Here is a 25,009-nt window from a genome sequence, read left to right as displayed (position 1 = left end):
CTAGAGAGGTATCGCAAACAGATATACCCTTTAGCCTATATTATTAGATATACCCCCCCCCCCCACACACACACACACACACACACACACACACATCTGAGGCCGCTTACAGCAGCCACTTAACTCCTCAACCCGCGCACCGTTGCCATTTGGGAGGAACCCACATGGTCACAGAGAGTCTCCTGTGCAAACTCCACTTGTACAGCGCCGGAGGTTGGGATTGAACCTGGTCACTGGAGCTGTGAGGCAGCAGCTCTGTCAGCCGAATCATTGGTGCTGCCTAGAGCCACGAGTCAAGGCCAGAGTGACACAAAATGCTGGAGTGATTCTGAGGGTAGGCAGCATCTCTGGAGTGAAGGAATAGGTGACATATCTGTGGTGGAGGGACAGAGAGAGATAGATAGAGAGAGGGAGAGAGAGATGGAGAGAGGGGGGGGAATGCAAGGGTTACTTGAAGTTGGAGAAATCAATATTGTCATGTGTCCCGAAGCGGAGCAATAAATTCCTTACAGCGGCACGACGGATGTAAATGTGATACTCTGGCACCGCAGCTCACAGTGAGTGTGGGCGCTATCAGTGATGACAAGCCGCTGTTTGTCATGTAAAGTGATTAGTGTGTGTGTGTGTGTGGGGGAAATGACTGTTGAGATTGCTGACTGATCTTCTCCGCCTGTTGTTTGCTTCTCCCAGGTCTCTGCTCTGGACCAGGAAATGATTGAGGTGGACCCAGACACCAAGGAGATGCTGAAGTTACTGGTGAGTAATGAGGGATTGCTGCCTCACCCTCTTTATGTCGACTTCTAATACGTCAACCCTACAGAGGACATGACCGTCATTGCATAACTATTGGCTGAAGTACTTGTCTGATCTGCCCTCAGTGAAAGGCCTTGCTTTATATTAAATATTTTATGTCTGGGTGACTTTTATTAGGTTTTAGAGTTAATCCAAAATGGAACAATATTATAAATTTAAATACCATTGTAGTCAGGGTGTTTTTGAAGCATCAAACTTACGAACCTAATCATTAGGGTAGGTCAGGCAAATTCCACTGTTTTGGCATTTGTAACATTCATTACCGTTGAAGGTGAACAGCTGCCCCCAGATGTAAGGAGGTTTTAGACTCTATACCTGAGGCACTATACTAATGCTTGCACATCTTCATCGACAAGTCACCGTTTCTGTATTCTGTGTACAGAATCGCTGTATTTTTTGTCGTTTCTTGGTTTCGTTGACTGCAAACAGGTGTGAAAATTAATTGAAGGAGCTAGTCACGCAGTTGATAATATCACGTACAGATGGTTCAGAGTGCACAGTGTCTTAGCTCAGCGTCATTTGTGCTGTTGTTTGAATCTTTGTGTTCCTATGTGGGCTTTAACAATCAAAGAGCAGCATAGAATCTAGAATCTAATCCAGCATTAGAACGGAGACGAGGAAACACTTTTTCTCACAGAGAGTTGTGAGTGTGGAATTCTCTGCCTCAGAGGGCGGTGGAGGCCGGTTCTCTGGATGCTTTCAAGAGAGCTAGATAGGGCTCTTAAAAATAGCGGAGTCGGGATATGGGGAGAAGGCAGAAACGGGATACTGATTGGGGATGATCAGCCATGATCATATTGAATGGCGGTGCAGGCTCGAAGGGCCGAATGGCCTACTCCTGCACCTATTGTCTATTGTCTATTACCCACCAACAGCACAGCCCTTCCATTTAGGAAGAAGTTCCATTCTTGCTCTGCATTGTGTGAGCTATGTGTTGCAGTGACGGCCAGGGCTGATCTTTCAGTGTGTGGGAGTTTGTTTGTTAGCCGGTGTGTATCGTTCATCCTTGAACTTCTACAGCGTTCCCTTCTGGGTACTTCAGGCTATCACGAGATCCCATCCATGAGCAAGTGCCAGGCATCACAATCCACGTGTGTGACTGGTAATTCTTTGGATGCATTTTCACTCAGTCAATATTTAACTCTGAGGTTTCTGCCACTTTGGATCAATGGTGGAGAATAGAATTAACATGGAACAGGACAGCATAGGATCGGGGCCCTTCGGCCCACAATGTTTTTTGCAGAACATGATACCTAATTAAAATGATCTCATCTGCCTGCACATGGTCCATATCCTGCTATTCCCTGCACATCCATCTAAAAGCCTCTAGAATGCCACGATTGTATCTGCCTCCACCGCCACCTGTGGCAATGCGTTCCAGGCCCACCACTCTGCATTAAAAAAAACTGGGCACCGCACATCTCCATTAAACTTCGCCCTCTCACCTTATAACTATGCCCTCTATTGATGGACATCTCCACCCTAGGAAAAACCCTAGGATCGTGCGGGCGTCAGGGGTTATGGGGAGAATGGGGTTGAGAAGGAGAGATAGATCAGCCATCATTGAATGGTGGAGTAGACTTGATGAGCCGAATGGCCTAATTCTGCTCCTATAACTTATGAAGGTTCTGACTGACTATGCCTGTCATAAGTTGGACACAAAATGCTGGAGTAACTCAGCGAGACAGGCAGCATCTCTGGAAAGAACGAATGTGTGATGTTTCGGGTCGAGCCCCTTCTTCAGACCTATCCTCAAGCTATGCCCGTCATAATTGTAGATACGCATCTTTTATGAAGAGAGCAGAAAGGGAGAACTTATCATTGTCAGTATCTTAGACTGACTTTACATCTATGGAGTGGACTGAGCAGTTTCTGGATATAACTTCATCTAGATGTTATAATCTGTTAACTAGTGGAAGCAACAAAGTTATTGCAATTCCGGCCCATTTGCCATTGTCGCCTGCCGTATGTAATTAACTCACCGGTTTACTTGCTTCACTTAATGGATTTCCCACCCCTCTTTTGCAGGACTTTGGCAGCTTGTCCAACCTTCAGGTCACGCAGCCTTCAGTGGGGATGGCGTTCAGGACTCCAAGAATCTAAAGTTTATTTCTGCCATGTTCTTACAATAAAAAAAACCCAAAAGGAATTTGTCGGTATTGTGTTCTTATTTACATCCCCAAAGCACCGAACTTCAGTGTTTGGGGACAGCATGGGTGACCCATGTTCCTGCAGTGTAATTGATGAGCTAAAACAAATTTGACGTGAGGGTTAGGTTTATTATTGCCACCTGCACCAAGGTACAGTGAATACGTTTGTTTTGCATGCTAGCCAAAGAGATCACATATACCATACGTAGATAGAATCTGTTCAAACTCAAGTACAATAGAATAGTACAAAATGGTGCCACACGTCCATGTGGAGAAGACATAAATGGAGAAGAGCAGAGCGATTGTATCGGTTGGCAGTCGATCCTTCTCTGGGAAGAGCACACAAAGATTTGCCACACTCCAGTGCCAGCTTGATAATAATAATAATAATAATAATAATGGATGTGATTTATATAGCGCCTTTCTAATACTCAAGGCGCTTTACATCGCATTATTCAATCTCCTCAGTCACACTCGGTGATGGTAAGCTACTTCTGTAGCCACAGCTGCCCTGGGGCAGACTGACGGAAGCGTGGCTGCCAATCTGCGCCTACGGCCCCTCCGACCACCACCAATCACTCACACACATTCACACACAGGCAAAGGTGGGTGAAGTGTCTTGCCCAAGGACACAACGACAGTATGCACTCCAAGCGGGATTCGAACCGGCTACCTTCCGGTTGCCAGCCGAACACTTAGCCCATTGTGCCATCTGTCGTCCTAGGGGTGTAAGCTGAAGGGGTGTAAGCTGAAGGTTTAATGTATTGGAGTAGCTCAGCAGGTCAGGTGGCATCTCTAAAGGACGTGTCTTGGCCATGTTTCGGAGCGTTATTGGCACGCTGACAGTATTGCTGCAGACTTTGAACATTGCTGCCTAATGTTTTACAAAGTACGACGAAAACTGAAAGAAAGAACATTTTGAAAGATGGTATTTGAAATATGGAAATCCACAAATCCTAAATAGTTTGTGGGGCAGCAATTGTGGATTTCTGTTGACTTAGACCATGTACATCAAAACCTAACATTCTCAGGATATTGACTGAAGATACAATGGAAGACATCAAAACCAGCTACATTCTGCTATGACTGACAACTGACTCAAACTCTGGAGAGGCCCATGTTTTCCAGGGTCTCGCTTTTGATTATGCCTGACATTGCTGTCTGTTGTGGTTGCTACCCTGTCAGTAACATGAATTCAATGAAGCCTGCTTGACAATAGACAATAGGTGCAGGAGTAGGCCATTCGGCCCTTCGAGCTAGCACCGCCATTCAATGTGATCATGGCTGATCATCCCCAATCAGGACCCCGTTCCTGCCTTCTCCCCATATCCCCTGACTCCACTATCTTTAAGAGCCCTATCTAGCTCTCTTGAAAGTATCCAGAGAACCTGCCTCCACCCACCCTCTGAGGCAGAGAATTCCAGACTCACAACCCTCAGTGTGAAAAAGTTTCCTCATCTCCGTTCTAAATGGCTTACCCATTATTCTTAAACTGTGGTCCCTGGTTCTGGACTCTCCCAACATCAGGAACATGTTTCCTGCTTCTAGCGTGTCCAAACCCTTAATAATCTTATATGTTTCAATGAGATGCCCTCTCATCCTTCTAAACTCCAGAGTATACAAGCCCAGCCATTCTCAGCATATGACAATCCCGCCATCCCGGGAATTAACCTTGTAAACCTACGCTGCACTCCCTCAATAGCAAGAATGTCCTTCCTCAAATTAGAGGACCAAAACTGCACACAATCCTCCTGTTGTGGTCTCAATAGGGCCCTGTGCAACCGCAGAAGGACCTCTTTGCTCCTATACTCAACTCCTTGTTATGAAGGCCAACATGCCATTCGCTTTCTTCACTGCCTGCTGGACCCGCATGCTTACTTTAATTGACTGATGAACAAGGACCCCCAGATCCCGTTGTACTTCCCCTTTTCCCAACTTGACACCATTTAGATAATAATCTGCCTTCCTGTTTTTGCTACCAAAGTGGATAACCTCACATTTATCTGCCTACTCACCCAACCTGTCCAAGTCACCCTGCATTCTCAGCATCTTCACAGTTCACACTGCCACCCAGCTTTGTGAACTGTGAGGAGGATGCTATGAGAATGTCAGAGGTTATGGGGAAAAGGCAGGAGAATGGGGTTGGGAGGGAGAGATTGATCAGCCATGATTGAATGGAGGAGTAGACTTGATGTGCCGAATAAGCTAATTCTACTTCTATTCCTTATGACCTTATGTTAAATGTGTTTTATAGAGCAGGAATGTTGATGCATCTTCCAAATATGTTTGAACCGAGAGTACCTGATTGTGCTGAGTGTAGAGGAATAAAGAGGCACATTGAACTGAATCAAACTTTTATAAAGTGAAAACTCCAAGATGGAAGTGAAGATACTCTCTTTGGTCTGAACCGGTAAATGTGATGAATGGTCATTGCAAGAAGCCGTGGACTCCACCAGAGGGAGCTCTTGGTATGGATAATCATAGAATATCAAACTAGTGTGGAAACAAAGTGCTTGAGTAACACAGCGGGTCAGTCAGCATCCCTGGAGAACATGGATAGGTGACGTTTTGGATTGAGACTGGGAGGTTGGTCTTGGAGGGGAGGATGCTCCTGAAACTGCGGAGCATCCTGGACAATGCAGCTCACCCCCTCCGTGACACACCGATCAACCTGAGGAGCACCTTCAGCAACAGACTGGTTCCACCAAGATGCAGCACAGAACGCCACAGGAGATCCTTCTTTCCTGTGGCCATCGAACTGTACAACTCCTCCCCCTCTGTCGTGGGGTAGACTGAGACCCCCCCCCCCCCCTCTCCCCCTCCCCAATGTTTGCACATCCCCAATCCTTTCCACTCGTCACTTTGATTTCATGTTTCATGTATTTTGTGTTTTATGACTGTTGGCAGATCAATTTCCTTCCATCGTATCGAGACTCTTCTTCAATCTGGTAAACCTATATATAACCTGCCAGCTTTTGTCCTCCCCATCTCCTATCTTTGCCCCCCCACATGACCTAAAATCAGTCTGAAGATGGGTCTTGAATAGAAACATCACATATCCTGTTCACCATGGATGCTGCCTGACCGACTGAGTTACTCCAGCATTTTGTGTCTTTTCATGGAATTATTGTGAACAGGTGCTCGATGGTCAGCAAGTACTCAGCGGGCCGAAGGGCCTGTTTCCATGTTGTATATTTCAATATTTAAATTTTTTTATTTTTTAGGACAATTGAAGTCTGTGACACTATGGATCAAAAACTGACATTTCGTAGGTCCGCCTGCTATAACCAAAATCTGTTATAAAGAGCTCTGTAAAAACAAGGGTTCACTTTTTCACAGCCAACAATGGATGATTGTGGGCTCTACCTTTCCTTGATCACCGCTGCTGGCTTTGATTCGTTCTATTCATGCCTTTCATCCATTTGTTCTTTGTACCTTTTCATATCTTTAGTTCCCCTCTCCCCTGACTCTCAGTCTGAGGAAGGATCTTGAGCCGAAACGTCACCTGTTCCTTTCCTCAGAGATGCTGCCTGACCCGCTGAGTTACTCCAGCATTTTGCGAGTAGTTTAGTTTAGAGACACAGCGCGGAAACAGGCCCTTCAGCCCACCGAGCCCACACCCACCAGCGATCCCCGCACACTGACACTATTCTACACACGAGGGGACAATTTACAATTTTTACCGAAGCCATTTAACCTACAAACCTGTACCTCTTTGGAGTGTGGGGTGTGCAAACCAGAGCACCCGGGGTGGAAAGCCACGTAGAACAGGGAGAAAGTACAAACTCCGTACAGACAGTACCCGTGGACAGGATCAAACCCGGGTCTCTGGCGCTGTGAGGCAGCAACTCCACCGTGTAGCCACGAGGCAGTATTGATCCCGTCAAGAGCAGGAAAACCCAGTCCTTTTCTCAAGAAGTTCGAATGGGCCAAAAGTCAACAAAACGCCAATGGCTTTTGGCTCTCACCTTTGTTTTCTTTTCGACCTGGCAACCATTTATTGCTGTCTAGTGCCACATGTAAACAAGCATTGTGTCCCAGTCAATGGCTCTGTATGTGTGTGTGTGTGTGGCTTATTTGTACCCGGGCTGCACCAGCAGAGCCTGTGTTAGTTCTGTAGCTGCGGGATTGGAAATGGAACAAAAGCAGGGAGGGATGAAGCTTTGTTTTGTCAGCCGCTTCTGGCTGACATGCCTTTGCTCCGTATTACAAGGGTGTGACCCCAGTGTCAGGAATTACTTGCGTACACAATTTCTCCGGAAGACTGAGTCACTGGAATTTGTTTGTAGAAACCATGGCCACTGAGTGAGAGACCCATAAAAGTCTCCTGCCCTTGAGACCTGAATAGATGCAAGGACTCGCCGTGTGAAGGCAGCATGTGGATGCGTGGCATCTGAAGTATTTAACAACTAAGGTACTATTCACCCTCTCTTGACCAAGAGCATAGTTTAGTTTCCGTACTTTTGAATTCAGCATTCAGCACTGCTGAACGAAAGCCTTCAAAATGTGCTTGATGGGGAAGAGTTTGCAGTGTTTTGTTGGTGGTGAGGGGGGGGAGTGGAATGGGGTATGGTTAGCTGGCTCCTGCAATGGGCTTGCACAAGCATGATGGGCCAAATGTCCGTGCTGTTTAATTCCATGTACAAGGTGACTTGCTTCTGATTAATGTGGAAACAAGGACAATTCAGGTTGGCTCCCTTCTTCAAAGGACAGCATGGTGGTACAGTGGTAGAGTTGCTGCCTTACAGTGCCAGACACCCCTGGGTTTGATCCTAACTACGGGTGCTGTCTGTATGGAGCTTGCACGTTCTCCCTGTGACCACGTGGGCTTTCACCGGGTGCTCTGGTTTCCTCCCACACTCCAAAGGGTTATTTGACCTCTATAATGTTTTATTATTATTAATGTTTAGTGTTTTTGGAGTCATTCGTAACTGTCACTGTATGTCATGTTGTTACTTGTGGGCGGAGCACCAAGGCAAATTCCTTGTATGTGAATACTTGCCCAATAAACTTACTTACTTTTTAAATTGTCCCTAGAGTGTGCAGGATAGAAAGAGTGTACGGGCAATCGCTGGTCAGCGCGGACTCGGTGGGCCGAAGGGCCTGTTTCCACAATGTATCTCTAAACTAAACTGAACTGAAGGAACTGCAGATGCTGGTTTTACCAAGGAAAGACACAAAGTGCTGGAGTAACTCAGTGGGACAGGCAGCATCTCTGGAGACTTACTGAGGAATCAGTCAGTCAGGGGAAGGGTCCCAACCCAAAACGTCACCTATCTATGTTACTCCAGAGATGCTGCCTGACCTGCTGAGTTACTTCTGCACTTTGTGTCTTATCCCTGATTCATTCTACCTTTGTTCGATTAAGCATAAAAACAAATAATGACAAGAGCTACTTCTGTGATCCTTTTACGAAATTTGTACGGAAGTCCGATCTCATATATAACACAGAGGCACAGCTGGTAGAGCTGTCAGAGACCTGGGTTCCATCTTGACCTCGGGTGCTGTCTGTGTGGAGTTTGCACGCTCTGCCTAGGATTCCACCGGGTGCTCCGGTTTCCTCCCACATCCCAAAGACGTGCGGGTTTGTAGGTTAATTGGCCTCTGTAAATTGCCCCCTTGTGTGTAGGGCAGGGATGAGAATGTGGATAACATGGAACTAATGTGTGAACGGGTGATCGATGGTTGGTGTGGTCTCGATGGGCCAAAGGGTCTGTTTCCATGCTGAATCTCTGAAATCTAATTCTAACTCTGAACCTAAATCTAACATACCTCACCTGTATCAACCTATTACCTGAAGAAGGGTCTCGACACGAAACGTCACCCATTCCTTTTCTCCAGAGATGAGATACTCCAGCTTTTTGTGTCTATCTTCAACCTATTACCATGTCCTGTCCTGTCCTCCTGTCTTCCAGCTTTCTTTTCTTCTGCCCTCAAAAAATCAGCCTGAAGAAGGATCCCGACCCGAAACATCACCTGTCCATGCTCTCCAGAGATGCTGGCTGTCCTGCATCTGTGGGTCAAGTGGCATCTGTGGAGGCAGAGGGTTGATGCAAGATCTTGACCCAAATCGTCAACAATCCTCCACCTCCATCGATGTACAAGACAAATGGTGATCTTTACTATCTAAATGGTGTCAAGTTGGGAAAAGGAGAAGTACAACGGGATCTGGGGGTCCTTGTTCATCAATCTATGAAAGTAAGCATGCAGGTACAGCAGGCAGTGAAGAAAGCGAATGGTATGTTGGCCTTTATAACAAGAGGATTCGAATATAGGAACAAAGAGGTCCTTCTGCAGTTGTACAGAGCCCTAGTGAGACCACATCTGGAGTATTGTGTGCAGTTTTGCTCTCCTAATTTGAGGAAGGACACTCTTGCTATTGAGGTAGGTTTACAAGGTTAATTCCCGGGATGGCGGGACTGTCATATGCTGAGAGAATGGAGCAGCTGGGCTTGTACACTCTAGAGTTTAGAAGGATGAGAGGGGACCTCATTGAAATATATAATATTGTTAAGGGCTTGGACACACTAGAGGCAGGAAACTTGTTCCCGATGTTGGGGGAGTCCAGAACCAGGGGCCACAGTTTAAGAATAAGGAGTAAGCCATTTAGAACGGAGACGAGGAAACATTTTTTCTAACAGAGAGTGGCGAGTCTGTGGTGAAAGCATCCAGGTTCTCTGGATGCTTTCAAGAGAGAGCTAGATAGGGCTCTTAAAAATAATGGAGTCAGGGGATATGGGGAGAAGGCAGGAACGGGGTACTGATTGGTGATGATCAGCCATGATCACATTGAATGGCAGTGCTGGCTCGAACGGCCGAATGGCCTACTCCTGTACCTATTGTCTATTGTCTATTGACTTTGGTGAAGCAATGTTTGGAGCATTGTGTTCAGTTTTGGTCACCCTGTTCTCGGATCAGTAAGCTGGAAAGGGCACAAAGAAGATTAACACGGACATTACCAGGACTTGAAGTTCTGAGCGTTTGGCCAGGCTAGGACTTTATTCCTTGAGGGGTGATCTTATAGAGGTGTACAAAATCATGAGGCCAATGGATAGGGTGAATGCACAGAGTCTTTTACCCAGAGTGGGGGGGAATCAAGAACCAGAAGACGTGGGTTTAAGGTGAAAGGGGAAAATATTTAAGGGCCTGTCCCACTGTACGAGGTCATTCAAGAGCTCTCCCGAGTTTAAAAAAAAAATCGAATTTGTGGTAAGTACGTAGAATGTACGTAGCGGCTACGTCGGAGCTCGTGGATGTCTCAAAGTGACTCGTGACGCTAACGGCAGGTACTCGGGAAACGCGGTAACTCGTGAAGTTTTTTCAGCACTGTGAAAAATGTCCACGAGAGCCCCAAGTACTTACGAACGGCTATTACCGTAATTCTCCGAGTTCGAATCAGGGGGAAACTCGGGAGAACTCTTGAATTACCTCGTACAGTGGGATAGGCCCTTTAATAGGGACCTGTACGGAATTTGTATGTTCTCCACGTGACCTGCGTGGGTTTTCTCCGAGATCTTCGGTTTTCTCCCACACTCCAAAGACGTGCAGGTCCCTATAAACTAGAACAGAGCCTGCTGGAAACTCTGAACAACAGGTCAGGCAGGTCAGGCTGCATCTGTGTGGGAAGAGAAACAGAGTTAAAGGCCTGTCCCACTTAGGCGATTTTTTTAGGCGACTACAGGGAACTAGGCTGTCGCCACATGGTCGCCGGGGTGTTGCCTGCACGGTCGTGAGTCATCTCCTCAGTCGAGTAAAGAATCGTGGCGTCTTTCAGGTCGCCGTTGGATTTTCAACATGTTGAAACATTTTTGGAGACAGTCGGCGACACTGGGTTTGACGCCAATGAGCGTAGCTTGACTTCTCCTGACGTAGGTGCTGTCGTTTGTTGTCGCCAGGTTAACGTAGGTTGTGGCTGTTAAGGGTTTGGACACGCTAGAGGCAGGAAACATGTTCCCGATGTTGGGGGAGTCCAGAACCAGGGGCCACAGTTTAAGAATAAGGAGTAAGCCATTTAGAACGGAGACGAGGAAACACTTTTTCTCACAGAGAGTGGTGAGTCTGTGGAATTCTCTCCTCAGAGGGCGGTGGAGGCAGGTTCTCTGGACGCTTTCAAGAGAGAGCTAGATAGGGCTCTTAAAAATAGCGGAGTCAGGGGATATGGGGAGAGGGCAGGAACGGGGTACTGATTGGGGATGATCAGCCATGATCACATTGAACGGCGGTGCTGGCTCGAAGGGTTGAATGGCCTACTCCTGCACCTATTGTCTATTGTTAAAGTAATGATTCTATTTCAAATTTTATGTCGAAGGGGGGTCCAGTCGGCGGTTTTTCGGTGACCTGCTATGACTATGACAGTCGCCGAAAAAATCACTCAAGTGGGACAGGCCCTTTAATGTTTCTCAGTTCGAAGATGCTTCGTCAGAACTTGGAAGGAGTTAAAATAAGTGTATTATGGTTCCAGGAGAGTGGGAGAGGAGGGCGCCTCTGACAGGGGAAAATAGGGTGACCGTGGAGATATATTTGGTTCAAAGTCAGATACTGGTACAAGTTCTGAAACCTTTATAATGGCTGTCCCTGATTCTAATATAACGGGGGTTAACATGATGCCTGGAGACTGGGCTCAGTGTCTCCCTGCCTCTAGGAGTGTTCCGTCTGATGGTGTTGGGAGTGCCATTCTGCCCACTGCAGCCGTGCTAGCTCTTTGCAAGGGTCACGCAAGTACAGGTCCACCGCCGATTTTCCGGCATCCGTCGGATTCCATATCATCCGTTTTTCCGGAACAACAGAGGTCAGAGCGCCGAGATACTGGCCCGCAAAGTCGGCCGTGGGAACGGATCTGCCGGCTCTGGCCGGGAGGGAGTTCCAGAACCCTGGTCGCAGGGGGCGAACTCGACCCGCCGATCGGCTGTGGAGGTCGAGATCGGTTGCCCCACCCAGACTAGGCACCACATTTTCAGGGGGACGTCCAGGGGGGATTTCAAGTGCGCTCTCGTAATTTTGTCCGGATCAAAGGGAGCGCCGGACCACCAGTTGCCAGAAAATCGGTGGTGGACCTGTAGTTATAAGGGACGGCACAGTGGCGCAGCTGGTAGAGCCGCTGTCTCACAGCCCCAGAGACCTGGGTTCCATCCTGACCTCCGGTGCTGCCTGTGTGGAGTTTGCACGTTCTTCCTGTGACCGCGTGGATTTTTTCCGGGTGCTCCGGTTTCCTCCCACATTCTCGTTATCCTGTATCCTGTACTTGATTATAATCATGTATAGTCTTTCTGCTGACTGGAGAGCCCCAACAAAAACGCTTTTCACTGTACCTCGGTACACGTGACAATAATAAACAAAGCTAAACTCAATACTCGATACGAATCATCCGATCAGCTGAGAAGGTTATTGGCTGCAACCTTCCCTCCATCGACGAACTGTACACTGCAAGGGCCAGGAAGCGAGCGGGCAAGATCATCTCTGACCCCTCTCACCTTGGCTACAAACTCTTTGAATCACTTCCCTCTGGAAGGCGACTCCGGACTGTCAAAGCTGCCACAGCCAGACATAAAAACAGTTTTTATCCACGAGTAGTTGCTCTACTCAACAGCCAAAAATCTGTAGCCTCCATTTGATCTGGTATTTTGTTGGTTCACATGCTTGATCAATGGTGTTTTATCATTAATGTTTTATTATTATTAATGTTTAGTGTTTTCTGAGTCATTCGTAACTGTCACTGTATGTCTTGTTGTTACTTGTGGGCGGAGCACCAAGGCAAATTCCTTGTATGTGAATACTTGGCCAATAAACTTACTTACTTACGACTTGAGCCAGTGTATGTTCTACTTTGCTTTAACCCAGGTGATTTTTCTTTAAACTTGGCGCGGCCCTGTGTGAAGAATGGGTTCACATGAGATGTTGTCGATTATTCCGTACCACTGCGTCGAGTTTGGAGATGGGGGTGACCGACCTGTACGGGACCAGCGGGCGCAGGCCAGACGCATGAAGGAAGAGCTGGAAGATATCAACACCAGGGTAAACAATGTAAGCACCAAGTAACCTTGCTGGGGGATTTCTGGGACCGCTGGTGGAACCAGGGGGTGGAAAGCATCCTTAATAAGGATGGTGATATAGTTATTTAAGGGCGGCACGGTGGTGCAGGGGTAGAGTTGCTGACTTCTAGTGCTTGCAGAGCGAGAGACCCTGGTTCGATCCTGACTACGGGTGCTGTCTGTACGGAGTTTGCACGTTCTCCCCGTGACCGTGTGGGTTTTCTCCGAGATCTTTGGTTTCCTCCCACACTCCAAAGACGTACAGATATGTAGGTAATGTGTAGGAAGGAACTGCAGAAGCTGGTTTAAACTTAAGATAGACGCAAAATGCTGGAGTAACTCAATGGGACAGGCGGCATCTCTGGAGAGAAGGAATGGGTGACGTTTCGGGTCGAGACCCTTCTTCAGACTGATGTCAGGGGAGAGGAGGTACATAGATAAGGAAGTGTGGGGTGTGAAAACAGGGCAAAGGGAATGGGGATCAAGGAAAATGTAGAATAGAACATTGTTAATTGGGAGAAGGTAACGACAAAGCAAACAGAGATAAAATGCAGTTGGAGACAGTAAGACTGATCGGAAAACTGGGAAGGGGGAGAGAGAGAGAGGGAAAGCAAAGGGTTACTTGAAGTTAGAGAAGTCAATGTTCATACCGCTGGGGTGTAAGCTGCCCAAGCGAAATATGAGGTGCTGTTCCTCCAATTTGCGCTGGGCCTCACTCTGACAATGGAGGAGGCTCAGGACAGGAAGGTCAGTGTGGGAATGGGAGGGGGAGTTAAAGTGTATATGGTATGAAAGGTATATGGATAGGAAAGTTTTAGCTTGGTATAGTTTAGTTTTGAGATGCAGCGTGGATGGATACAGGCCCTTCGGCCCATCGATCATTCACACAGATCATCGATGTTTGATCTTATCCTATATTTGCATCCTACACATTTGGGGCAATTTACAGAAGCCAATTAATCTGCAATTCTGCACGTCTTTGGGATGTGGGCGGAAACCGGAGCACCCGGAGAAAACCCACGCAGTCACAGGGAGAACGTTCAAACTCCGCACAGACAGCACCCGAGATCAGGATCAACCTGGGTCTCTGGTGCTGTGAGGCAGCAACTCTATGGCTGCACCACTATGCCACCCTAAACCTCACCTATCCATGTTCTCCAGAGATGCTGCCTGACCCAGTGAGTTCCTCCAGCACTTTGTTCTTTTTTAAATTCCCGATTCTGAATGACTTTTTGTCAGCTGAAGTACAGAAATGCATGCGAGCCTGTTTCAGGATGGATTAATTGTCGACTTATTGCTGACTAAATCAACATTTGCCCCATAGGCCGTCCAAGCCTTCGAGCAGGCGAGCAACAAACTGTGTTTGGAGAGAGCTTACCAGACCAACATCGAGTTTGTGGAAAATGTGGTACGTTGTGTGCGGTCTTTACAAAATGTTTTTGTTGTGAGTCCAGCAAATACCATTAGAAATGGAGTAAGATGTGAGAGGGAGTGGCCATGCTCAATAATGGAGGCCCTGTGGTTGTTGCCATGGATACGGGGATGAGCCTTGATAAGGCCCATCAATAGTGTGTGGACAAGTGGACAAAGCAGCATTATTTAGGGTAAACAACAGCCGACCAAACATTCCTCTCCATAATATGTAACCTGGCTTTGTAAGGCTTTATCAATCATTTTGATTCTAGTTCTTGCTGGCCAATTTACCCAAATGTTGGCTAACGGAAAGGACTTAGTTTAGTGTAGTTTAGATTCACAGTGGAAACGGGCCCACAAGTCCGCGCCGACCAGCGATCCCCGCACACCAACACTATCCTACACACACACACACACACACTAGGGCCAATTTACAATTTTACCAAAGCCAATTAACCTGCAAACCCGTACGCCTTGGGAGGGTGGGAGGAAACCGGAGCTGCCGGAGAAAACCCACGCAGTTCACGGGGAGAAAACGTACAAACTCCGCACAGACAGCACCCGCAGTCAGGATCGAACCTGTGTCTCTGGCGCCGTGAGGCAGCAACTCTACCGCTGCGCCACTGTGGACTTGACCTGTTAAATTATACTTTGTATTTTATCGGGCCCTGGGGATTTATATAGAACAGTACAGCACAATGTCCGTGACGAAATTAAACTGATTTCATCTGTCTGCATGTGATCCATATCATGTTTTAGGGTTTAAAGGGTGAACAGAAACTTGAACTGTTGTGACCCTGTGATTGAGAGTCTGATTCTCTACAGAAAGAGGCTGTAAAGAGATTGAGGGATAAATCTTGGTGGGAACATTGTGGAACAATCTCCCATACACTGGGAGGTAAATGATTAACTCAACGCACACAGCCTGGCCCTCGGTACAACCGCATACCTTCAGTGCAGGAACCGTTTCATGATCTCCACTCTACAACAAGGCTACCACTTTAGTCAAAGATAGACACAAAATGCTGGGGAAACTCAGTGGCTCAGACAGCATCTCTGGAGAGAAGGAAACAGGTGACTCTTCGAGTCGATACCCTTCTTCAGAAGTGTATCTGAGATCTCTGGTTTCCTCCCACACTCGAAACGTCACCCATTCCTTCTCTCCAGAGATACTGCCTGGCCCGCTGAGTTACTCCAGGTTTTTGTGTCTATCTTCGGTTTAAACCCATTCCTTCCTACACTTTGAATTGAGTTCATTGTCACATGTACCGAGGTACAGTGGAAAGCTTTTTGTTGCGTGCTAACCAGTCAGAAAACACCACATGATTACAATCGAGCCGTTCACAGTGTGCAGATACATGATAACGGAATAATATTTAGTGCAAGATAAATTCCAGTGAAGTCTGATTAAAAATAGTCCGATAAGGTAGATGGTAGCTCAGCACAGCTTTCTAGATGAGAGTTCAGTTCAGTTGCCTAATGACAGCTGGGAAGAAACTGTCCCTGAATCTGTAGGGGTGCGTTTTCACGCTTCTGTACCTCTTGCCCGATGGGAGAAGAGGGAGTGACCGGGGTGAGACTGGTCCTTTGATTATGCTGCTGGCCTTGCCGAGGCAGCGTGAGGTGGAGATGGAGTCGATGGAAGGGAGGTTGGTTTGTGCGATGGTCTGGGCTGCGTCCACAATTCTCTGTAGCTTCTTGTGGTCTTGGATGGAGCTGTTCACAAACCAAGCTGTGATGCATCCCGATAAAATGCGCTTCTGTAGAAGTTTAGCTTAGCTGAGAGATACAGCGTGGATCTAGGCCCTTCGGCCCACCGAGTCCGTGCCGGCCAGCGATCCCCACACATATCCTACACACACAAGGGACAATTTACATTCACCAAGCCAATTAAGCTACACACCTGTACGTCTTTGGAGTGTGGGAGAAAACTGAAGATCTCGGCGAAAACCCACGCAGGTCATGGGGAGAACGTACAAACTCCGTACAGACAGCACCCGTAGTCAGGATCGAACCAGGGTCTCTGGCACTGTAAGGCAGCAACTCTACCGCTGTGCCACCGTGCCACCCTGGTTAGAGTTGGTGAGAGTTGTTGGTGACACACCGAATTTCCTAAGGGGCCTGTCCCACTTTCACGACCTAATTCACAACCTCTGCCGAGTTTGCCCTTGATTCATACTCGCAGCATGGTCGTCACGAGGTCGTAGCTAAGTCGTGATGCTGGTCGTAGGTACTCGTGGCATCAAATAGGTCGGGTGCGTTTTTCTAGCCTGATGAAAAATGTCCACGAGTCAAAAAGGTCGTGAATTAGGTCGTGAAAGTGGGACAGGCCCTTAAACCTTCTAAGGAAGTCTAGGCGTAGGTGCAGGCTAAGGCCTTGTGTGTTACTGCGCGCTGAGATTTTGTGCGCTCTGTCTAATGCAGGGCCAGTTGGACAGCATGCTGAGTGACGCGGAGGGGAGAAGGATGTATCAGCAACGGGTCAGTGTGTTTATCGTGGGTTACCGGAGAGCGTGCGGGCTGAGGAAGCAGCTGCTCTCCCAGCTGAGTGAGGTACGCACGTGTCCGTCCACCGAAGACCATCGTTGCTTTGTAAAGGGCCTGTCCCACTTTCCAGAGTTATTCACGAATTCTCCCGAGTTTTCAAACTCGCAGAATGTTCGTAACGAGTCCGTGGATATATCGTAGCGGCTCGTTTTGCCAGCCGTGGGTACTCGGTGCATCAGGTAAGTCGTGACGTTTTTTCAGCATGTTGAGCCGCTACGATATATATCCACGGACTCCTACGGGCTCGTTACGAACATTCTGCGAGTTTGAAAACTCGGGAGAATTCGTGGATAACTCGGGAAAGTGGGACAGGCCCTTAAAGCTGTGAGCTGCTCCGTGAATGAGCTTCACCCTCGATACGGCCCTCGATGTGCCTTGTTTGTGTGAGTGTCGTCTGTGTGTGCATAGTTGTTGTATGTATGTGTACATTCTCGGTGTACGTGCATGCATCGTTTATACTGATGCGTGTGTGAGAATCTTCTGTGCGTGTAGTCTCTGTGTGTGTAGTTCATGTTCATAAGTGATTGGAGCAGAATTAGGCCATTTGGCCCAATCATGTCTACTCTGCCAATCAATCATGGCTGATCTATCTTTCCCTCGTAACCCCATTCTCCAGCCTCCTCCCCATAAACCCTTGTTTAGAGTTAGATACAGATACGGTGCAGAAACAGGCCCTTCGGCCCAGCGAGCCCACGCCAATACTATCCTTCCCACGTCACAATTTTTACCGAAGCCAATTTAACCTACATGTTCAGGAACCTTCAGAAGAAACATTACCCATGGCCCAGCGGTAGAGTTGCTGCCTTACAGCGCCAGAGACCCAGGTTCGATCCTGACATGGGTGCTGTCTGTACATTCTCCGGCTTCCTCCCACACTCCAAAGTCCGACAGGTCTTGGCTTCGATAAAATTGTAAATTGTCCCAAGTGTGTCGGATAGTGTTAGCGTACAGGATGGTGCAGGCTTGGCGTGCCGAAGGGCCTGTTTCCACGCTGTAACGTCTAAAGTCTATCCATGTTCTCCAGAGATGCTGCCCGACCTGTGGAGTTACTCCAGAACTTTGTGCCTTTTCTCCCCCTACACAACAAGGTTTTTCCACGATGACCATTGGCATGGCACCTTATCAAATGCTGGCCTTCCCCACAGTCCCGAAAATGCAGAGGAAACGTCACCTGTCCACGTCCTCCAGAGATGCTGCCTGTCCCGCTGGACAACAAATGCCAGACTTGCCATGATAGGGGGAAATGAATACGCAATGGACAAAAATGGGACCCGGCGTGGGGAGGGTGGAGGTGGGGGGGACTGCCGTGAGGGAGGGGGGAAGAACAAAGGTGGAACTGGTTTGAGGGGGGGGGGGGGGGAGAAATGTAACTTTGTCAACGCCCTTTATGGGCGACTATTTGCATACCTTGGCAAGGTTTGCAAGCAAAGAATTGCACTGTGACTAGTGTAAAGTAAATTAAATGGAAAAGCAAATGTTGTTGGGAAGAAGGAGAGGACAGTGGTTGAGTAGTACGGTTGCCAACTGTCCCGTATTAGCCGGGACATCCCGTATATTGGGCTAAATTGGTTTGTCCCTTGTCCCGTATTTGACCGCTACTACTCGGGTCGAGGGGACTGTCGGGTCGGAGCATCGCCTCACCCGTCCCGATGTAGTGCAGCCCATGGAGTGCAGCAGCAGCACCTCGCCCTTGGCCCCGTCGGTCGGTCGGCAGCCCGGCCAGCTGTCAGTCCGACCTTCGGACCCTCGATGACCGCCGACACCACCACCAACCCTCCTTCTCACGACCGATCATTGGTCCATGAGTTGGACGGGGGTGCCGGACTTGCGCGCGACGAAGCCGGCTGGGCTTTGTGTGCAGTCCAGCACCCGGGGCCAACTCATCATTCACCCAGCCACGGCCGACTCGGCCGTGGCTGGGTGAATGATGAGTTGGCCCCGGGTGCTGGACTATTTGGGAGTGAGAAAGTTGTTGTCGGTAAGTTTAGAGTCTGATGCTGGCTCCAATAGTTCAAGGGCTGGTTCTGTTTTCAGTTCTTCAGCCAACACAGGGTGGAGGTGGACGAGGAGGTCCAGGGGCCACTGGTGCGGTTGGAGCTTGAAGACATCTCCCAGAAGGTGAGAAGGACCTCAGGTTAGTGCGGGACGTGACGCACGTGCGCGCGGACACAAGGTTTTGTTTTAGATTTGAGATACAGCGCACAAACAGGCCCTTCGGCCCACCGAGTCCGCACCGACCAGCGATCCCCGCACATTAACACTACCCTGCACACACTAAGGGACAATTTTACATTTTATACCAAGCCAATTAACCTACAAACCTGCGCGTTTTTGAGTGTGGGAGGAAATCGAAGTTTTCGAAGAAGACCCACGCAGGTCACGGGGGAAATGTACAAACTCCGTACAGATGGCAAACGAAGTCAGGATCGAACCCGGCGGTATAAGGCAGCAACTCTACCGCTGCGACACCATGCCACCCTGGTCAATGCCCACGAATAATCGGAGCAGACCCCCCCCCCCCCCCCTCTCCGATCCTCGCCTCCCTTCCTGACGTCACACCCAGCCGACACCACCACCAACCATCACTCCTGAAGGTTGTCAGTTCCAGAGAGTTAGGTGTCTAACCCCAGGTCTTGTGTCAAGCCGGAGTTATAGGGGAGTCTGAATACACAATAGACAATAGGTGCAGGAGCAGGCCATTCGGCCCTACGAGCCAGCATCGCCATTCAATGTGATCATGGCTGATCATCCCCAATCAGTACCACGTCCCTGCCTTCTCCCCATATCCCCTGACTCTGCTATTTTTAAGAGCCCTATCTAGTTCTCTCTTGAAAGCATCCAGAGAACCTGCCTCCACCGCCCTCTGAGGCAGAGAATTCCACAGACTCACCACTCTCTGTGAGAAAAAGTGTTTCCTTGTCTCTGTTCTGAAGAAGGGTCTCGACCCGAAACGTCAGCCATTCCTTCTCTCCATAGATGCTGCCTGTCCCGCTGAGTTAATCCAGCATTTTGTGTCTATTACAGGGGGAGAGGTTAGTCCATTCAGCCTGTCTAGTCGGCTCCACCATTCAATCATGGCTGATCTATTTTTCCCTTTCAACCGCATTCTCCTGCCTTCTCCCCATAACCCATGACGCCCGTACTAATCAAGAACCTATCCATCTCCGCTTTAAAAATACCCAATGACTTGGCCTCCACTGCCGTCTGTGGCAATGAATTCCCCAGATTCACCACCCTCTGGCTCAAGAAGTCCCTCCTCATCTCCATTCTAATCCTCATCATTCTAATATTGGAGGGAGGAACATGGGAGACAATAGACAATAGGTGCAGGAGTAGGCCATTCGGCCCTTCGAGCCAGCACCGCCATTCAGTGCCATCATGGCTGATCATCCCCAATCAGTACTCTGGAGGGGAGGGGAAAGTGGGGGGGGGGGATAAAATAAATGAGGGCCTCCTTTTATTCCGAGGCGGTGCCATCTGGTCCGAGACTCTCCCACTAGTGGAAACATCCTCCCCACATCCACTCCATCTGTAGTTGTGGATTCTCTGTGAATGCCCACAAGGGTGTGGGCAGGGGGTCAGTGCTGGGGTAATGAGGTCCATGCCATTTTGTTTTGTGGTCTGTTGTCCAGGTGACTGATGCATTATGGTCGGCTGAGCAAGGAATACTGAAGCTGGCCGATCTCAGCAAAGAAATTAAGAAATTCAACAGCAGTGCAGCAGTGATGAAAGACACCAAGGGGTACGTTCTCATATTTTGCTTGGGCAGTTTACACCAAATATCTTATATAAGATCTTTGGTTTACTCCCCATTGTCTTCTCCAATTTCAGGTAGTCCCTGCTTTCTCCTCCTCTTCCCAGCTCTCCCACAGCCCACAGTCTCCACCTCTTCCTTTCTTCTTCCCGCCCCCACCCTCACATTAGTCTGAAGAAGGGTCTCGACCCAAAACGTCACCTATTTCCTTCGCTCCATAGATGATAGATACATAGATACATAGAAAATAGGTGCAGGAGTAGGCCATTCGGCCCTTCGAGCCTGCACCGCCATTCAATATGATCATGGCTGATCATCCAACTCAGTATCCTGTACCTGCCTTCTCTCCATACCCCCTGATCCCTTTAGCCACAAGGGCCACATCTAACTCCCTCTTAAATATAGCCAATGAACTGGCCTCAACTACCTTCTGTGGCAGAGAGTTCCACAGATTCACCACTCTCTGTGTGAAAAATGTTTTTCTCATCTCGGTCTTAAAGGATTTCTCCCTTATCCTTAAGCTGTGACCCCTTGTCCTGGACTTCCCCAACATCGGGAACAATCCTCCTGCATCTAGCCTGTCCAACCCCTTAAGAATTTTGTAAGTTTCTATGAGATCCCCCTCAATCTCCTAAAATCTAGCGAGTATAAACCAAGTCTATCCAGTCTTTCTTCGTATGAAAGTCCTGACACCCCAGGAATCAGTCTGGTGAACCTTCTCTGCACTCCCTCTATGGCTATAATGTCCTTCCTCAGATTTGGAGACCAAAACTGTACGCAATACTCCAGGTGTGGTCTCACCAAGACCCTGTACAACTGCAGTAGAACCTCCCTGCTCCTATACTCAAATCCTTTTGCTATGAAAGCTAACATACCATTCGCTTTCTTCACTGCCTGCTGCACCTGCATGCCTACTTTCAATGATTGGTGTACCATGACACCCAGGTCTCGTTGCATCATCCCTTTTCCTAATCGGCCACCATTTAGATAATAGTCTGCTTTCCTGTTTTTTCCACCAAAGTGGATAACCTCACATTTATCCACATTATACTGCATCTGCCAAACATTTGCCCACTCACCCAGCCTATCCAAGTCATTTTGCAGTCTCCTAGCATCCTCCTCACAGCTAACACTGCCCCCCAGCTTAGTGTCATCCGCAAAATTGGAGATGTTGCCTTCAATTCCCTCATCCAGATCATTAATATATATTGTAAATAGCTGGGGTCCCAGCACTGAGCCTTGCGGTACCCCACTAGTCACTGCCTGCCATTGTGAAAAGGACCCGTTTACTCCTACTCGTTGCTTCCTGTTTTCCAGCCAGTTCTCTATCCACATCAATACTGAACCCCCAATACCGTGTGCTTTAAGTTTGTATACTAATCTCTTATGTGGGACCTTGTCGAAAGCCTTCTGAAAGTCCAGATATAACACATCCACTGGTTCTCCCGTATCCACTCTACTAGTTACATCCTCGAAAAATTCTATAAGATTCGTCAGACATGATTTACCTTTTGTAAATCCATGCTGACTTTGTCCAATGATTTCACCACTTTCCAAATGTGCTGCTATCCCATCTTTAATAACTGACTCTAGCAGTTTCCCCACTACCGATGTTAGACTAACTGGTCTGTAATTCCCCGTTTTCTCTCTCCCTCCCTTCTTAAAAAGTGGGGTTACGTTAGCTACCCGCCTCACCCGCTGAATTTCGCCAGCATTTTGCCTACCTTCGATTTTCCAGTACCTGCAGTTCCTTCTTAAACAAGGGGTAGGTTTAGTTTAGTTTAGTTTTTGTTCAGTTTGGTTTAGTTCAGTTTTGTTTAGTTCGGAGATACAGCGCGGAAACAGGCCCTTCAGCCCACCGAGTCCACACCGACCAGCAATCCCTGCACACTAACGCTATCCTACACACACTGGGGACAATTTAGCAATTTTTCCAAGCCAATGAACCTATAAACCAGTACGTCTTTGGAGTGTGGGAGGAAACTGGGGCACCCGGAGAAAACCCACACAGGTCACGGGAAGAACGGACAAACTCCATGCAGGCAGCACCTGTAGTCAGGATCGAACCTGGGCAGCAACTCTACCGATGTGCCCTCTTTGCTTTGCTTTGGGTCCCACCACAAATTGGATCAGATCATTGAGATGCAGCAGCCAGCCCCGTTCTGTTTAGTTTAGCTTTAGAGATGGGGCATGGAAACAGGCCCTTCAACCCATCGAGTCCCTGCCGACCACCGATCACCCATTCACACTAGTTTCAAGTTATCCCACTTTCTCACCCTTTCCCTACTCACTAGGGTAGGGAAAACTGTGTAGGAAGGAATTGCAGATGCTGGTTTACACCCAATGCTGGAATAACTCAGCGGGTCAGGTCTGATGAATGGTTCCCGCCCAAAACATCACCTATTTGTTTTCTCAAGAGATGCTGCCTGACCCGCTGAGTTACAGCACTCCAGTGTTTATCCTCCCCTTAACCTACAAACCCGCACGTCTTTGGGATGTGGAAGGAAACCGGAGTAGCTGGAGGAAAGCCACGCAGTCACAGGGAGGATGTGCAAACTCCACACAGACAGCATCCGAGGTCGGGATTGAACCCGGGTCTCTGGCGCGATGAGGCAGCGGCTCTACCCGCTGCGCCACCGTGTTGCTGTACATTCTGCCTGATGTTTATTGGCCGGATGGTTTGGCGTTGACCTCCCTTCACGGCGATGGCCATTTGGCCCACATCCCTCTAAACCTATCCTATCCATGTACCTATCCAGATGTTTTGTTAAGTGTTGTGATGGTTGCTGCCTCAACTACCTCCTCCGGCAGCTTGTTCCATTCACCCACCACCCTGTACTTTAGCTTAGTTTAGTTTGGTTACAGCGTGGAAACAAGCCCTTCGGCCCACCGGGTCCGCGCCGACCAGTGACCCTTGCATATTAACACTATCCTACACACGCACACATACACGGGACAATTTTTTTTTAACATTTACCAAGCCAGCTTACCTACAAACCTGTACGTCTTTGGAGTGTGGGAGGAAACCGAAGATCTTGGAGAAAAGTTACGGGCAGAACGTGCAAACTCCGTACAGACACCACCCGTTGTCAGGATGGAACCCGAGTTCCCGGCGCTGCAAGCGCTGTAAGGCAGCAACTCTACCGCTGCGCCACCATGGCCGCCCTTAGATGTGTGTGTGTGTGTAGGGTCACGTCTCCTTGTGTTTGCTACCATTTAGAAGTCGGAAGAAGCTGGAAAAGTCCATAAACCAGGCCAAGGAAAACATCTCGCAGCTGAGGCAGAAACTGAAGGAGGCCCAGAATGGTAAGGAGATAGGGAACGGGACCTGAGTTTGGGCAGCTTACAGCCCAGTGGTATGAATATCGGCTTCTCTAATATCTAGTATACTGCGTGAGTGTGTACTATATAATATACTGTACACTGTGTGACTGCGTATATAACCATGTCGTTAACACAGAGCTGGAGGCCAAGGACAGGGCGTTGGCGGAGCTGCTGAGGCAGACTCAGGGCAGTCAGCTACAGAACCAGCTGCTCCAGAGTCAAATGGATATCGTGCAGGTATGTGGCAGTAATGGGGCTTTTACACGGGCACATGGCCATGCAGGGCAGTCAGACGAGATGAGTTTACATTGGCAGCTGGTATGACATGGACATTGTGGGGCCGCAGGGCCCGCTTCCTCTAAACTAGAGGCTAAAAGTTCTGACTCACTGCTCCTCCACACCCAGAAATCCATCCGAAATTTGAGCCAGGACTATGAAGGGCAGAAGAGGCTTCTGGAAGAGGAAGTGAGGCGTCAGCAGGCCCGTGTCGAAGAGTTGGAGAGCGCGGTCAGAGAGGGCCCGCTGCTGGAGCAGGAACATGGCGCCCAGCTACCGGAGGCACGTTGCCAGGCAACGGAGTCGCCACGTCAACTGAAGGTAAACTCGTGAGCTGTAAAATGTACAACCAATGAAAACCCATCCATCCGCCTGCAACCAAGCGAGGCTTAGGTTGATTATTATTGATTATTGGCGGTGCAGGCTCGAAGGGCCGAATGGCCAATCCTGCACCTATTGCCTATGTAAGAAATGATACGATAAGATATGCTGCCTCAAAAAGGCTGGCAGTATCATCAAGGACCCACACCATCCTGGCCACACACTCATCTCCCTGCTACTTTCAGGTAGAAGGTACAGGAGCCTGAAGACTGCAACAACCAGGTTCAGGAATAGCTACTTCCCCACAGCCAACTTGGCTCGGACAAAACTCTGAACATTAATAGCCCATCATCTGTTATTTGCACTTTATCGGTTTTATTTAT

General features: G+C 48.5%; 2 protein-coding genes across 2 annotated transcripts in view; both read left to right on the top strand.

Moving 5' to 3' along the window:
* Positions 1–2,962, top strand: part of rps17 (ribosomal protein S17) — a 28,849-nt gene extending 25,887 nt beyond the window's left edge. The window contains exons 3-4 of the mRNA XM_033014765.1: positions 691–756; positions 2,842–2,962. Of these exons, the coding sequence (XP_032870656.1) occupies positions 691–756; positions 2,842–2,916 (141 nt within the window). The 3' untranslated portion in view covers positions 2,917–2,962. The remainder of the gene's footprint in view (positions 1–690; positions 757–2,841) is intronic.
* Positions 2,963–12,854: 9,892 nt separating this feature from the next.
* The window catches only part of LOC116968184, a 45,105-nt gene continuing 32,950 nt past the window's right edge, over positions 12,855–25,009 (top strand). The window contains exons 1-8 of the mRNA XM_033014827.1: positions 12,855–12,983; positions 14,316–14,399; positions 16,829–16,957; positions 18,986–19,085; positions 20,549–20,693; positions 23,926–24,011; positions 24,166–24,266; positions 24,435–24,626. Of these exons, the coding sequence (XP_032870718.1) occupies positions 12,855–12,983; positions 14,316–14,399; positions 16,829–16,957; positions 18,986–19,085; positions 20,549–20,693; positions 23,926–24,011; positions 24,166–24,266; positions 24,435–24,626 (966 nt within the window). The remainder of the gene's footprint in view (positions 12,984–14,315; positions 14,400–16,828; positions 16,958–18,985; positions 19,086–20,548; positions 20,694–23,925; positions 24,012–24,165; positions 24,267–24,434; positions 24,627–25,009) is intronic.

This window comes from Amblyraja radiata, chromosome X (assembly GCF_010909765.2).
Source record: "Amblyraja radiata isolate CabotCenter1 chromosome X, sAmbRad1.1.pri, whole genome shotgun sequence".
NCBI lineage: Eukaryota > Metazoa > Chordata > Chondrichthyes > Rajiformes > Rajidae > Amblyraja > Amblyraja radiata.
Note: the sequence above shows the minus strand (reverse complement) of the source record. Positions and strands in the feature narration are given on the sequence as shown.